The following is a 16,720-nucleotide window of genomic DNA, read 5'->3' on the forward strand; positions in this document are numbered from 1 at the left end:
AAAAAAAAAAAAAAAAAAAAGTGTATTCATTTATCTAATATTTTGTATATTAATAGATATATATATATTTTTTTTTTGTCTTACTGCAAAATCTATTATTTGTTCTATATGATAGGGTGAATTATTTTGAAAAGATGTAGTTCCTAAAAGTAAAATATCTATATAAAAAAAAATATTAAAAAAAAAGGAAAATTAATTAAAATTTAAATAGAAAGGTATATTTATTTGTTTTAACCTGCACTATTATCATTGTAAGGATTTTTTTCTTCAAAAAATTCCCATTTTATAATACAATATAATTCACCTGGAATTTAATATTTCATAAAAAAAAAAAAAAAAAGTGAATAAAAACTATAGATTAAAAAAAAAAAATAAAAATTATGAAAACCTTTTAACCCAGCCAAAGAATCATATAAAGGAAACCATCCTTCTAATTTCAAATTATCATGAAAATAAAAAAAACTAAAATCTATTTGAATATAGCCACTATTTATATTTTCTACATCATCTATCTAATAAAATATATTGAATTAAATTGAAAGAATGTTAAGTTAATTTTTCTCTTAAAAATATATTTTTCTTTTTATTTCTAAATATATTTTTTAAATAAAAAATGTACTATTATTTTTAGTGGACATATTTGAAGTTCTGAATCATCTGCAATTTCTAATCGAAATGATAAATTTAAATCATTTGTATTTCTATTAATGTCTAAATAAGGAAATAAAAAAAAATAATACTTATATATTTAAATATATCTTATATTAATAATAAATTATTTATTTTTTTTTTTTTTAATTCAATATTTTATATAGAAAATAATTCACTAACTGAATTTTGTTCTTTGTTTTGTTTCTCCTAATGTGACCTAAAAATTAGTTGTAAATTTTTAAAAAAAAAATTACTATTTTATTAAATTTTATCAATATATCTTTTTATCATTTAATAACTTCAATATATTTAAAAGAATCAATTTCAGATTTTTCAAAGGCATTAAAATCTCTTATACCAGATATTCTCACTTTAACGATACAAGGCATTTTATGTTAAAACATAGTTCAAAAAAAAAAAAAAAAAAAAAAAAAAAAATAAAAAAAAAAAAAAAAAAAAAAAAAAAAAATAGATAAAATAAAAAAAAAAAAATAAATAAATATATGGTATGCCAATGATTTATGAAGTTATTTATATTAAAAAAAATTTTTTTAAACAAGTTTTTGTGAACAATTTTCATAACAAATTTCATTTGTAATATTTGTTAAAATTTTTTTTAGTATTTTATATATAAATGAGAAAAAAGAATGGAAAATGAGGAAATACAAAAATTAATAAATTTTTTTAAAAATGATATAAAAGTATTTTTATTTCCTATTTAAGATTTTTAATTTTTTTTAGAAAAAACAATTTGTATACTTAAGCATAGTTTTTAATTAAAATTAAAATAAGAAAAATATAATTAAAAATGATAAAAGAGTAAAATTCTTAGCTCATTAACTTTCATTTAGTTATTATCTTTATGTTTCGTAATTTAGAACTTTTGGTAGATTAAAACTGATTTTTTATTTTATAATTTAAATAATTTTTTTTTTTTTCTTAAAAGGGAAATTAAAAAATTTGTATTTTATTTTAAAGAAAGAATAAATAATTTCATGAGAATATTAATTAATAGAATAATCCTTTATTATTTTCTTTTATTTTTGTATATTAAATTTTAAACATAATGATATATTAACTTAAAAATAATTAACATATAATTATAGTAAACCTAAATTGATACAATGTATATAATAATTAAATTTATGTATATATAATAACAAGATATTAATCTTTAAGCATGAATAATAAATATTTATAAAAAATGTTTAAGAAAAATAAATTTACATTCAAAGGGAAACCGAATAAAATTAATAAAAAAAAAATATAACAATTAAAATGATAATAAATGTGCAATCATTTTAAGAGGCCTTAGTTGCAACAAAATATGAAAGAATATCCAAAATTAAATTATTTAAAAAAAAAAATAAACAAAAGTACACATATATGTTTTTTAATTTTAAATGTTAAAAAAAAAACAAATGAAATAATTAATTAAATTAGACAAACAAGAGAGTTGATATACGTAGGTGCACTTGTAATTGCACTAAATAATTTTTTTTTTTTTTTAAATGAATTTTCTTAAAAAGCAAAAATAAAAAAAAAAAAAAAAAAGAAATATATAAAGAAAAAAAAGAAAAGAAGATATAAATAAAGAAAAAAAAAGAAAAAAAGAAATTAATAATAATTATAAAAAAAAGGTCTAAAAATATTTTATTTTTAATCAGTGTAACAAAATGATGTCTCCTTTTTTTTTCTTCTTGATAATATGTAAGAAAATAAAAAAAAAAAAATAGTTAAAATATTTAATAAAATAATACATATAGTTATTAAAAATTATAATGGAATATTGAAATATAAGAAAATAAAATAAGGATAATAAAAATTTTATTTATACTGAAAGGAAATATTTTCAATTAAAAAGAAAATAACATTTAGTTAAAAATATAATTTTGTTATATTTTATTTTATTTTAATATATTTTCTGCAGATGTTATATTTAGTAAAAATATAATAGAATGTACAAATGATGAAGTACCTCAAACAAATGATTTAGGTGAGAAAGAAGCTGCTAAAGCTGAGTTACAAAATGAACCAACACCTGCAAATGGACAAACTTTAGAACAAGAAGTTCAATCTGCAACTCAACGTGAAGTTACAGCTGAACCTGAAGGTAAAAGTGAGAATGGGGTAACTACATCAGCGGTTGCATCTCCAGCTGCACCTCAAGATGCACCATTAGATTCTAGAGAAGCAAATCCTAATCAAGCAGATCATCAAAATGGGGGTGCGGATTTACCTGAAGAAGCACTCAATGTTACAGTAAGAGGTGCAAATGGGGATGCAGGAACAAGTGGTGATAGTGCAGCTGCTTTAAAAAATGCAACTTCTGTAAATATGCCAATTAAATCTGCTTTATTGAAAAAGAATACAGGAGTAAAAGTAACTGGTAAATGTGGTAATTATTTTCAGTTGAGTTTTGTTCCACATATGACACTTAATTTTGAAACAGATGATGGAAAGATAGAATTAGAACAAAAATTTGCAGCATCTGAAATAATAAATATAAATTTTACAAAGAAATGTCAAAATGAACAAACTTTTAAATTTATTGCAGTTATCAAAGACGATATATTAACTCTTAAATGGGAAGTAACTGATTCTACAGGTTAAAAACAAAAAAATAAAAACGAATAAATTAATTATGATAATAATTTTGATTTTTTGCAATTTATAAATAACAATACTTTAAATGAGATATTGAATATATACTTATTTGGAATATTTAAATATAAATATATCTAATATTTATATCTTATATATTTTTTCTTTATATATATTTTATATTATTTTGTTTAATATTTTATATTAGAACCAAAAAAAGAAATGAAAAAATATAGGATACCAAAATTTGAGAAGCCAATCACTTCAATACAAGTACACACAGGAAATTCAACTGCAAACATAATTGAAAGTAAAAATTATGCTATAAAGAATGCTATTCCTGGTTAGTTTTGTGAAAAAAAAATCTAGAAAACTTATGTTTACTTTTTATTTAAGAACTTTTAAAATTTACTTATGATTGCTATATATTGAACTCATTTACACTATATATTTTTATTATGTCCATTTCATCCTTTTTTTTTAATTTTATTATTTTTTTTTTTTAACAGAAAAATGTGATGCAATAACAACTGAATGTTTTTTAAGTGGTAATTTAGATATTGCAAAATGTTTTCACTGTACTTTGTTAGCGAGAAATACTGATACTTCTAATGAGTGTTTTAATTATGTTTCTCCTGATAATAAAGCAAAATTTGAACAATCTATCATAACTGAGTCAAGTGATGAAGACTCTAATGAATTTAAACTTGAAGAAACTATAGATAATATAATGAAAAAAATTTATAAGACAGATCCAATAAGTAAGAAAAAAGAATTAATAACATTGGAAGATTTTAACGATGAATTAAGAGAGGAAATAAGGAATTATTGTGATTTGTTAAAAGAAGTAGATGTTAGTGGAACATTAGAAAATCATGAATTAGGTAATGAAACAGAAGTATTTAATAATTTAACCAGATTGTTAAGGGCTCATGATGAACAAAGAGATACTACATTACCAAATAAGTTAAAAAATGCAGCAATTTGTATTAAAAATGTAGATGAATGGATTATAAATAAAAGAGGTTTAGTATTACCAGAAGTAACAAATGAATATTTTAATAATGTTAAAGATATGCCTGAAGTTGAAAATGAGGAAGAATATGAAAAAATTATAAATGTAACTGAAGATATGTATGAAAAAGATGAGAATGATATTATTGATTTAACAAAAAAAGACAAAGAAGTAAAATTGTTATCTCCATATTTTATACCTAATAAATATTGTAATGATGAATATTGTGATAGATGGAAAGATAACACAAGCTGTATATCAAAAATTGAAGTAGAAGAACAAGGTCATTGTGGAGTTTGCTGGGTTTTCGCATCTAAATTACACTTGGAAACAATAAGATGTATGAGGGGATATGGTCATTTTAGAAGTTCTGCATTATATGTAGCTAATTGTTCTAAAAGAAAAGCTAAATATAGATGTATTGTAGGTTCAAGTCCAATAGAATTTCTCCAAATTATTGATGAAACAAAATTTTTACCTCTTGAATCTGATCATCCATATTCATATACAGATGTAGGTAAAGATTGTCCTCAACCAAAAAAAAAATGGGTCAATTTATGGGGTAGTACGAAATTGTTAGAATACGTTAACTATTCACAATTTACATATTCTAAAGGATATATTGCCTATGAAAGTGCAAAATATACTAATATAGATACATTTATAGGAATAGTAAAACGTGAAATTCAAAATAAAGGTTCTGTTATTGCATATATAAAAGCAGAAAATGTTTTCGGTTATGATCTGAATGGAAAAGGAGTCCATAGTTTATGTGGTTATAAACACCCTGATCATGCTGCTACTATTATAGGATATGGTAAATATATAAATATTAAAGGAGAGAAAAGATCTTATTGGTTAGTTAGAAATAGTTGGGGTTATTATTGGGGAGATGAAGGAAACTTTAAAATTGACATGCATGGACCAAGTACTTGTAAATATAATTTCATCCATACAGCTCTTGTTTTCAAAGTTAATTTAGGTATGGTTGAATTACCTGATGAAAAGTCAGCTCCTAATCCTTTTAATTACTTCCTTAAAAACGGTCCTGAATTTTATCATAGGCTTTATTATAAAAATTTTAGTCCTTTGAAATCTAAGAATCTTTCTAAAAAAAATGAGAATAATGAAGAAGATCAAACCAACTTCACAAATAATGAGGATAATGGTAATGATAAGACAGATTTAGGTGAAAATCCTCAAATATATGGTACAGATAATGATGTGTTAACTGCTGAAGCTGCTGCAGTAGCTGCAGTTAGTCAGAAGGAAACTATAAGACATATTTTAAAAGATATTAAAAATAAGAGAATAAAATCAAGTCTAATTTCCTATGCTGATGAAGACGATATAGGAAAAGAGCATTCATGTTCTAGAACATACTCAAGTGATCCAGCTAAGGATGCCGAATGTAAACAATTCTGTGTTCAAAATTTCGATAAATGTAAATCTCAGTATTCACCTGGTTATTGTTTAACTAAGTTGAAAAAAACCGATGAGTGTTTTTTCTGCGCTGTATAAAATTCCATATAAAAAAATAAACTTAGTCAATTATAACGGTTTTTTAAGAAGTTACAAAAAAAAAATGTATTTTTTTAATAAAATAAAAAAGTAATTTTTTTTAGTATTAGTAATAAAAAAAAATCCTCATTTATATATATAATTTTTTTATATATATAATTTTTATTCATGTACATTTAATTTTTTTTTGAACTTACAGAAGTTCAAGATTAAATTTATATCTGAATATTATTTTTTAAAAACGCTCAAACTCGTGTTCTTTTTTTCTTTTTTTTCTTTTTTTTTTAAATAGAAAAAACAAAATAACATTTGAAAAAAAACAAGGGGATAAAGATGTAAAAATATCTGCTATTTCATTTTTTCTTTTATTTATATTGTCTATTCTTTTAAGAATAGTTATATTTTAAAAGAATTATTTTAAAAAAAAAAATAAAATAAAATTATGAATATTTAAAAAAGATTTTTTTTTTCTTTATAATTAAGTTATTTAACTGCTTCACTAATATATATATATATAAATTCTTCTTGAAATATCAATTCAACTGATAAATATGTCTTAACATATTTACCAAAAAAAAAAAAAAAAAAAAAGCTTTAAAGTATAGTAATTACATTTGTTAATATTTTTTTTTACACAAAGTAAACACAATACATGCAAATTAATATATTTTATCATTAATAATAAATTTTTTTAATAAATTTTCTTTTACTCAATAGAATTAATCTTGTAAATTTACAACTACTAAGTAGCTTTTAAGTACTTGTTCTGTTCAAATTTATAAAATTGTAAGTTTATTATTTTAAAATTATAATGTAAATTTTTAATAAAAATATTTTTTAAAAAAATAGAGTATCTACTTATTTTATTTAGAATTCTAAGGTAGCTATAAGTACATGCATTAATAAAAAGAAAAAAAAAAAAAAAAAGCTAAAAAAAAAATGAACATTTTTTATTAGCCTTAAAAATATAATATCATATATATACTTTTATTTATATAGAATATAAAAAAAATAATTTAAGTTAGACTTAAATATTATATATATATATACTTTTATAATTTTATTAAGTGATCTATTTGATATTGTGATGTTGTGTAAATAAATTAGTACATATATAAATCACAAAATTGTTTTCCTTTTTTATTTTTTTTTTACAATGCATGTATTAAATTGTAAAAATTCAAAAATTAAAAGCCAAGTTTGAAAATAAATACTTTACACATTTCTTTTATTTTTAACAGATTTTCTTAAAATAGAAAAAGTTATTTTTTGTAGCAATACTATAAAATAAGTTCTTTTATTAATAATTTTATTTTATTTTATTTTATTTTATTTTTTTTTTTTTTTTTAAGTCCTACGTATTTTATATTCAATATTATAATCATTATTTTTAATATTTAGTAATGAGATAAAAAAAATATTACTAAAAACAAAAAACAGTAAAATAAAAATAAAGGAAATATATATTAGTTCTACACATTTATCTAAAAATGAAAAACTCTAAAATGATATATTACGCATTTTTTATTTTTCTTATTCTTTTGGAAAAAGGAGGTAACAAATTTCTTCAATCAAGCACCTTTTTTTGTTCTTTTTTTTCTTTGAAAAAAAAAAAGATTGTATTTTTATTTATATGAAAAAAAAAAAAAAAAAAAAACCCTATTAAACACAAATAATTATATATTAATAATCTTTTTTTTTTTTTTTTTTTTTATATAGTAAAATCCAACTTAACAATTAGTTGTCATGGAAAATATCATTGCAAGATATGTCATACAATAATGAGAAATTGTTTTTTGGCTGGTAGTCTTGATTTTTCAAAGTGTATTTTATGTGAAGAAAAATTTTATAATATACAACCTTGTATTCAACACCCACGTATGATAAAAAAAAAAAAAAAAAATTTATAATTTTAATTTTATTAATTGTCATATAAGTATTTATTTTTAAAATATTAATATAGATAATTTATTTAATCTTGTTGTATATATTTTTTTTTTATTTTTTAGAAAATTTTTTATTGTCTAAGGGGGAGATTAAAGCATTTATTGAATTACAAGAAGAAGTAAAAAAAATTATACAACAAAATAAAAAAAATTTATACATATATACAAACATATATATATATATATTTTTCAAAATAAAATATGTTTTGATATATTAAACTTAATTATATTTATATGTTCATATTATTCTAATTTATTTAATAATTTTTTATTTTTTATTTTTATTTTTCTATTTTTTGAAGGATTATTTAACTAGAGAACAAATGAGAGCATTAATAGAAGAAATAATTAAAATATCTCTTTATAGAATAAAAAAAAGATTAAATGATGAACATTCAATGAGTGATGATTTAAAAAAAAAAATAAAGAAATTGTGTTTATATTCTAATTTTTATGATAATTATGAAAATGCAAGAAATCATATGCAAGCAAGTGTCGTTGAAGTAGAACAACATATTCGAAAAATTGTTAAAAAATTTATGAATGAAAAAGATAATATAGAACATATGTATGATTCATTAAGTAATCCTGCTTTATGTTTAAAAGATCCAGGACAGTGGATAAGAGATAGAGCAGGATATAAAGATATTGATATACCTTCTGCTGGTATTATACCTGAAAAGAAACTTTTCAAATCTTATATGCTTAATTCTCTAAATAATTCTTTATATAGTTCAAAATATAATTGCAATAGACAATTTTGTAATAGATTTGCTGATACAAATGAATGTGAACATAATATCAGAGTTCTTAATCAAGGAAAATGGTAAAAATAAAAGAAAAAATTATTTATATAAATTTAGTTATATATATATATAAATTAGTATATAAATTAGTATATAAATTTATACATAAATTTTTTTCTTTTTTTCAGTGGGAATTGTTGGGCTTTTGCTTCTTCAACTGTTATATCTGCTTATAGATGCAGAAAGGATTTAGGATTTGCTGAACCTTCAGTTAAATATGTAACTTTATGTAAGAATAAATATAACAATAATGGAATAGATCTATTTGGTCATTATAATGATAATATATGTAAAGAAGGTGGACATATAGTCTTTTTTTTAAATACGGTGGAAAAAACAGGTATGCTACCAACTTCTCATGATGTTCCTTATTATGCACCTTTAAAAAGTTCTGAATGTCCTAAATCTAAATCATCATGGAGTAATATATGGGATCAAGTAAATTTATTTGACAAAATATACAATGGATATATGTATCATGGTTTTTTGAAAATTTCCTTTGGTGATTATGTAGAACAAGGAAAAACAACTGAATTAATAAATATAATAAAAGATTATATAATAGATCAAGGTGCTTTATTTGTATCTATGACAATAACTGAAAAATTAAGTTTCGATCACGATGGAGAAAAAGTAATGATTAGTTGTCAACATAATGAAACTCCTGATCATGCTTTGGCTCTCATAGGATTTGGTGATTATATAATGCCATCAGGGAAGAAAAGTTCATATTGGCTAATAAGAAATAGCTGGGGAGCACATTGGGGAGATAAAGGAAATTTTAAGTTAGATGTATATGGATCACCAAATTGTAATGGGCATGTTTTATATAATGCTTTTCCTTTACTTTTAGAAATGAATGGAAAAAAAATAAATGCTCCATTACCTAATGATACAGCTTCAACGGATGTTAAAACAAGGTATGATTTCCATGGATTTGGTTCACATAAAGAAAATAATTTCTCACCACATAATATGAATATCGATAGAAATAGATTATACCCAAACCCATTTGGTGATTCTTATCCTTTTAGGAAACCCAATCATAATACTTATTATGATCCTATAAATCCTTATGCAATTCCGAGAGATCAAAATTATAATCCCAATAAAGATTCTTCTTATGGAAATAATGATTATGCTTATCCTCGAGATAACAGTAGAGATAGATCAGGAATTATATATAATCGTGATATAAGAAATCTTAGAAGAGTTTTTAAATCACAAATAATTGCTCAAATTGGAGATTTTATATATAAAAGATCTATTTATTCAAAAAGTAAATACATAAAACATGATGATAATAATAATATGAAAAAAAAAAAAAAAAAAAAAAATTAAAGAAAGAGCATAATTGATATTCACTTTTATCTATTTATTTATTTATTTATATTTTTATATATACTTTCGTATGCTTTATACATATATATATATATATATATATATATACTTTTATATATAGTTATTTAAATATATTTTTATTTAAATTCATTTTCATATTAGGAAAAGATGAGATTAAAGAACCATATTCGTGTTTAAGAACATTTTCAATGGATTCATTATCAGATTCTACATGCCGTAATAATTGTCATCAATTCATAAGTGAATGCAAATATAGTTCATCAATTGGAGAATGTTTAATGAAACGTTCACCAAATTATAAATGTATTTATTGTGGAATGTAATAGAATTTTTTATTATTTTATTTTATTTTAATTTTTTTTTTTTTTACTTTAAAAAAAAAAAAATAAAAAAATAAGTAAATAATATAATGATGTATCATTTCTGATGAGATGATAATATATGTTTAAAGTATATCATTGTTAATATGAAATAGTAGGCATATTTAATTTTAAGATTAAAAATAAAACAGTGGAAAATAATATTTTTGCAAATTACATTAATATTATTTCAATTTTTTTATTTTCTTTGTTATATTTACAATTTTACTATTTTTTTTTTCTTTGTTATGTTTATAACTTTATTTTTTTTGTTAGATTATTCAATTCAAATTTGTGCATATAAATACACATTTTATTTTATTTTTTTATATGCTTCTTATATCTTTATTTTTTCATATAATTGAATCATATCTATAAATACTTAATTTATTACACTATTTATATTCCTTTCTTATTTTCATTGCTTCATATGTTAATGTAGCTTTAGAATGTTGTCAGTAAAATTTTTCAGTAGAATTATTTTATTTAGATATATATTTTTTTTTTTTTTTTTATTATCAATGAAGATAATTACATTTCTTACATTTGTATTAATCATTTTAAAATATTTTTTAATAATTTTTTTTTTTTTAATTTTATAATATTATTATATACCATATATATATATATATATATATATTTATTCAAATTTTTTTTTTTTCGTATTAAAATTTTATTATTATGTGTAAATAATTTTTCATTTGTTTTATTCATTTTTTTATGAATTTTTTTTAATATATATATAAAAAAAAATGTATTATATAAATAAATGTCTATTTCTTTTCATATTTTTAAAAAGTATGAATTTTGTTAAAATTTTTATTAACAAAATATATGACAAAACATTTTACTATGTTAAAACTGATTTAATAATTTATAAAAAATTTTTACAAAAAAATAAAAAATATAATATAAATATATCAAATAATATATTGTATATATTTATTTCCTATTGTGAAAGGTTTAATTTAATATGTTGGAATAAAAAAATTTTGTATCTTCTTTAATTCATTTATAAAATTTAAAACTATCTTTATAAAAAAGTGAAAGAAAAAAAAATTTTTTACTTGAAAGCTATAATAACAAATTAAAAAAATTAATTTTTCAATTTTTTATTCATATGTTTATTAAAAAATAAACAAAAGAATAAATTTTTAATGTTCTTTTTTTATTTTTATTTTATTTTATTTTTTTTTTTTTTGTTTAAAAAAAAAAATTTGTAATTTTTATATTAAGAAATTAAAATATATAAACATGTAAATTTAAATTTTGCTTGTAAAATTTTTATGATTTTTCTCCATTTTGATAATTTTTTATAAAATATTTGTATTATATTTGTTATAATTTTTATATTATAAAAATTGTATATAAGTATTTAATACTTTATACAAAAAATTAAATAATATTAATATTAATTTTTTTTTTTTAAACATTTGAATTATTGTTTTATTTTTTTTTTTTTTTTTTTTTGTTATGCAAATTAAAATTTTAAATATTTTTTTAAAAATTTTAATTTTCTTTTATTAGTTAAAATATATAATTTTCATTTTTTTTTTTTTGCATTAAATAAAATAATTATGTATAAAAAGAAAAATCTACAATTTTATGATAAGATACAAGTTTTTTTTTTTTTTTTTTCTGTTTACCTTTTGTATGAATAATTTTAAAAAAAATTATAATTGTTCTCATTTAATTATGACTTAATTTTTTGTAAATGAATTTATATATATATATATATTTATATATATATATATATGTATGTATGAAAAAATATTTTCAAAATGTTTAGGTATTTAAATAAAAAATGTAAGATATATAATTCATTGAACTTTTTGAAAGATTATAAGTTATACTTTTCTTCTACTGAATCAGAAAATAAAAAAAGTAATTATAAAGAAATAATAATAGAATCTGAAAAAAATAAAAATGTAAAAGACAAAATTTTACATTTAAGTAATGATGCTATAAATAAAATGAAAGAGATAAATTTAAAATATAAAAATTCTAAGGCATTAAAAATTTGTGTGGAAGCTGGTGGATGTTCTGGTTTTAAATATTCTTTTTCATTAATTGATAAAAATCAAATAAAAGAAAAAGATGTAATTGTATATGATAAGGAATGTGTTATAACAATTGATAAGGAAGCTGTTGAAATTTTAAGAAATAGTAAAATACATTACACTAGCAACCTTATTTCAAAAAAATTTACTATTGAAAACATACAAAATGTTTCATCAAAATGTTCCTGTGGTAATTCATTTGATATTAATTTATGATAGATATAAATAGATATATTTAAATAATTATAAAATTAAATTATAATAAATTTAAAGTGAATAAATATAGTAAAATATATGAAGAAATGAGAAATAAAAGGGAATATTATATCTCTAGTTGATTTATATAGTAATAAAAGTTTCAGTTTATAATATTTTTATTTCGTTTATTTTTTTTTTTAATATATATAAAATTTTTAATAATAGTGATTCTAATTCCTATGAGAAAAAATAATAAATAAAAAAGTAAAAAATATTTTGAATATTTTTGAAGTTATTGAAATACATATACTACATTTTTTTTAATTTTTTTATTAAAAATGTATAAAGTTTATAAAAGATTGTAATACACATTCATTTAATTTTTTTTTTTTTGAACAATTATTTTAAAATGTTCATAATTTCATTATATTATTAAATATATATTTATATAATCATAATAATTAAATTTCTTTTAAAAATTTTTATATTACTTCTTTTTTTTTACTGAATTTTTTAATTAAAGGAATATTGTACAATATTATTAATTTGATATGTTCATTTTTTTAAATATAAGATTTTCATTTTTTGTAAAATTTATAATATTATAAAATAAAAAATTATTTTAATTAAATAAGCATTTATTTTCATATTAACACACACACACAAAAAAAAAAAAAAAAAAAAAAAAAAAATAATACATATAAAAAATATTTAATGATATTTTAACAACAATTTAATATACTTTTAAAATTATTTTTTTTTATGTAAGAATTATTTATTATTGTGTTATGTAATTATATTTATAAATTGTTTTTTAAAGCTCAATTAAAAATATATATTTAAAATAATATACTTCATTTAAAAGTTTTGCAATTAATATTTTTTATAATATTAATTAAAAAAATACAAAGAATATTATTAATCAATTTGTAAAAAGAAAATAATAATATAGAGTGGATATAAAGTTATATATAAAAAACTAAATAATAAAATATATATTAAAATTATATAATTGTCTTATTCTAAATAATTATAATAAATGACTAAAAAAAGATATAAAAAAATAATTAAAAATAATTGAAATTATAAAATTGTATTTTGTTATTGTTTTTATTTTTATTGTCTTATAATTTTTACAAATTTTTTACAATAAAATCTTCTATAATTTTATATGCTACTTACAATTATATATATATATAATTGTATTTCAGACATATATAAATGAAAATGAAAATTTTTAATATAGAAATTAAATATTTACTTAGTTTTTTTTTTTAAAAAAGAGTGTTTTATTTTTCTTGTTTGTATCATTTAAGTTTATCTCAGTTCGACTACGAATCTTTTCCTTTAAATTTTTAAAAAAATCATAAACATTTAACTTATAACTTCTTTTTTTAGAATTCATATGATTTACAAAAGTTGTATTTTTATCTTTAGATCTTTTAAATAAATTAAATTTTCTAATAAACTTAAATTTATTCGTTTTTTCATTTTCAATTGATTCATGTTTATCTTCTTTTGCATCATCATAATTTTTATTGTGTTCTAATTTATTATAGTTGTTTTCTTCTAATTTATCACTCTTATTTTTCATTATATTATTTTGAATCTCACATTTATGATTTAATTCATATTCTTTATCTTTTATTTTATACTGGTTATAAGAAAATATATTCTTATTTTTCACATTATTACTAATAGTTATGTATTTTTTAAAATCATATTTTTCTATATTAAATATTTTATTTTCTATTCCTAAATATTCATGTTCATATTTTTTATTATAGCATCTTTTTACGTTAGTAAAAAAATATTCATTTTTACTTTTTAATATATTGTTAAAACTTATGTTAACTTGTTTCAGTAAAGAAATATTATCCTTAATAACCCTTTCATAATACTTATCATCAATATTTTTTATTCTAGAAAAATTACTACTTGTTATATTATTTTTAACATTACTTAATAAAGTAATATTGGAATCAATATTAGTAATAGATAAAATATTATCATTTTTATAATTCGGTTGTGATAATGAAAAACTATTGTATCTATTACTATAATTAGATTTATTTACACAATTATTATAAATTTTATTAATATATACAGTATTAATATTATTGTTATAATTCATATATTTATCATTATTGTAATTATAAACAATAATATCATTATAATTTATTTTATTTTTGTTATAGTGATCATAAATTTCATTGTATACATTGAAATATATATTACTAACTGAAACTTTTTCAAATTTTATAATACTCTTGTTATACTCATTATTTAAATTTTTTTTATCTCCTTTAATCGTTAAATTGTGACGATTTACATTGTATATCTCGTTATTGCAGTTATCATCATTAATGTTATTACTTTTATTAGCATTATATATATTTATATTATCATAGTTTTCTTGATTATGACTAATAGGGTTAACATGATCATTAGAACTTTCACATATGCTGTTATTAACAGATTTTTCAATATGATTTTTATTTTCATTCGTATCTTCTTCTTTACTAGTATTAACAGTATTACAATTTATTGAGTTACTATTTAAATTATCATAGTTCTTTTCAAAATCTTCTAATTCATATTTTATTTCTCTCCTACATATAGGACAAAGAAAACTCTTATCATATTCAAATAGTAAATATAAACATGAAATATGAAAAGAATGACCACAGGTAAGTTTTTTATAATTAATGTGATAATTATAATCTCTACAAATGATACAAATGATATTGTTTAATTTTAGATATTTCTTATCTTCATTTTTAAAATAATTATTAAATAGTTTTTCATTAATGAAACAATTTTTAGTAGATTTGTAATTATTTTTTAAGCAAATTAAGCAATTCTTTAACTTCAAAAGGAGAAAGAAATCAATAAAATTTAAAAATGAGCCATAAAAAAACCACATATAAATATATTCAAACATTTGAATTAAATTACAAATAATATTATTTAAACTTAATAAAAAATAAAAATATGTTGGCTTTTCGTAAAATATTTTTGAATTAAAATAATGATATGATGAAATTATAATTAAAAATAGGCAATTTATACAAATAATTATTGGTTCAAATAATATTATTACTTTGATTGAGCTTTTTAAATTGTAGAACAAATTATAAATTATTTTTAAATTAATTACACACTCAATTAAAGTAAAAAAAACATACGACAACAACTTTATTCTTTGTTTCCTTTCCATTCTAAAATTATTAAAAAGATAAATCCTTTCCTTAATAATTTTTATTCTAATTGATTCATATATCAACGGAGTAAATATACATATCCAACAAATTACTTCATTAATATTTAACGAAGTGATTAAAAATATCAAAATTAATAAATTCATCTGTATAATTAATGAAAATAAAAAAAAAAAAAAAAGAATAAAAATAAAATATATCATTGTTAATTATTTATTTTCTTATTTTTTTTTTTATTTCTAATTTTTTATATTTTAAGCTATTAGAAAAAAAAAAAATATTATATCAAACCAACTGATGGATTAACTCTTCTCTTGCTTTCTGACGTTCTATAGCTAGAATATTTCCTGTATATATTAAAAAAAAAATATTGTATAAAATAACTAAAATCAAAATTTTCAAACAAATAAAAAATAAATTTAAAAAAAAAAAAAAAAAAAAAAAAAAGAGCCAAAAAAAAATTATAATAATTAAAATATTAACCTAAAAAAATGTAATTAAAAAACTTATTAATGAGTCTTATAATATAAAACTCTAAGTTCCATATTAATAAAATGTTCCTATAAATGCATATAAAAAAAGGTAAATAAATAAATGTTTTTTTTCTATATAAAATAAATGTAAAGAATTGTAAAAAATTCTTTTATCAATTTGTTAGAAAAAAAAGATACATATATATATATATAGATATATATATGAATATGTATATTTTATTACCATTTTTTTTGAATGTAATGAGAAAAGGATTTAAAATTTAAAAAAGACACATAAAAAGATATAAATGTAAGAAGAGTATATACAAAAAAATGAAAATAATTCATTTTATATAATACATATCTATATATATATATATACAAGTCTTCTTTTTGTTTTAACTTTCTCAAATGTTAAAAAATACAAATATTAAATTAAAACAATATTAAAATTAATTGTAATTCTGTTTTTTTTTTTTTTTTTTTTTTTTTTTTTTAAAAAAA

At 18.2% G+C, this 16,720-nt stretch overlaps 5 protein-coding genes across 5 annotated transcripts in view; 3 read left to right on the forward strand and 2 right to left on the reverse strand.

The window, feature by feature from the left end:
• Positions 1 to 1,040, reverse strand: part of PGAL8A_00016900 (conserved Plasmodium protein, unknown function) — a gene marked incomplete at both ends in the record, with an annotated part of 6,978 nt that extends 5,938 nt beyond the window's left edge. Inside the window, 6 exons of the mRNA XM_028671572.1 lie at positions 85 to 158; positions 236 to 304; positions 389 to 512; positions 620 to 711; positions 832 to 868; positions 951 to 1,040. Coding sequence (XP_028528211.1) covers positions 85 to 158; positions 236 to 304; positions 389 to 512; positions 620 to 711; positions 832 to 868; positions 951 to 1,040 — 486 coding nt within the window. The remainder of the gene's footprint in view (positions 1 to 84; positions 159 to 235; positions 305 to 388; positions 513 to 619; positions 712 to 831; positions 869 to 950) is intronic.
• Positions 1,041 to 2,327: 1,287 nt separating this feature from the next.
• Positions 2,328 to 5,791, forward strand: PGAL8A_00017000 (serine repeat antigen, putative; the record flags this gene model as incomplete). Its single annotated transcript, XM_028671573.1, has 4 exons — positions 2,328 to 2,361; positions 2,582 to 3,259; positions 3,464 to 3,598; positions 3,765 to 5,791. The coding sequence occupies 4 exons, from the start codon at positions 2,328 to 2,330 to the stop codon at positions 5,789 to 5,791; spliced, it is 2,874 nt and encodes a 957-aa protein (XP_028528212.1).
• Positions 5,792 to 7,572: 1,781 nt separating this feature from the next.
• On the forward strand, positions 7,573 to 10,228 carry PGAL8A_00017100 (serine repeat antigen, putative; the record flags this gene model as incomplete). The annotated part of the gene is made up of 5 exons (XM_028671574.1): positions 7,573 to 7,669; positions 7,801 to 7,856; positions 8,040 to 8,563; positions 8,672 to 9,822; positions 10,047 to 10,228. 5 exons carry the CDS (start codon positions 7,573 to 7,575, stop codon positions 10,226 to 10,228), a joined length of 2,010 nt encoding a protein of 669 aa, XP_028528213.1.
• Positions 10,229 to 12,045: 1,817 nt separating this feature from the next.
• On the forward strand, positions 12,046 to 12,540 carry IscA1 (iron-sulfur assembly protein, putative; the record flags this gene model as incomplete). The annotated part of the gene is made up of 1 exon (XM_028671575.1): positions 12,046 to 12,540. One exon carries the CDS (start codon positions 12,046 to 12,048, stop codon positions 12,538 to 12,540), a length of 495 nt encoding a protein of 164 aa, XP_028528214.1.
• Positions 12,541 to 13,783: 1,243 nt separating this feature from the next.
• On the reverse strand, positions 13,784 to 16,564 carry PGAL8A_00017300 (zinc finger protein, putative; the record flags this gene model as incomplete). Its single annotated transcript, XM_028671576.1, has 4 exons — positions 13,784 to 15,889; positions 16,035 to 16,090; positions 16,227 to 16,303; positions 16,461 to 16,564. 4 exons carry the CDS (start codon positions 16,562 to 16,564, stop codon positions 13,784 to 13,786), a joined length of 2,343 nt encoding a protein of 780 aa, XP_028528215.1.
• Positions 16,565 to 16,720: the final 156 nt, after the last annotated feature.

Source organism: Plasmodium gallinaceum, assembly GCF_900005855.1.
Source record: "Plasmodium gallinaceum strain 8A genome assembly, contig: PGAL8A_v1_10, whole genome shotgun sequence".
Taxonomy (NCBI): domain Eukaryota; phylum Apicomplexa; class Aconoidasida; order Haemosporida; family Plasmodiidae; genus Plasmodium; species Plasmodium gallinaceum.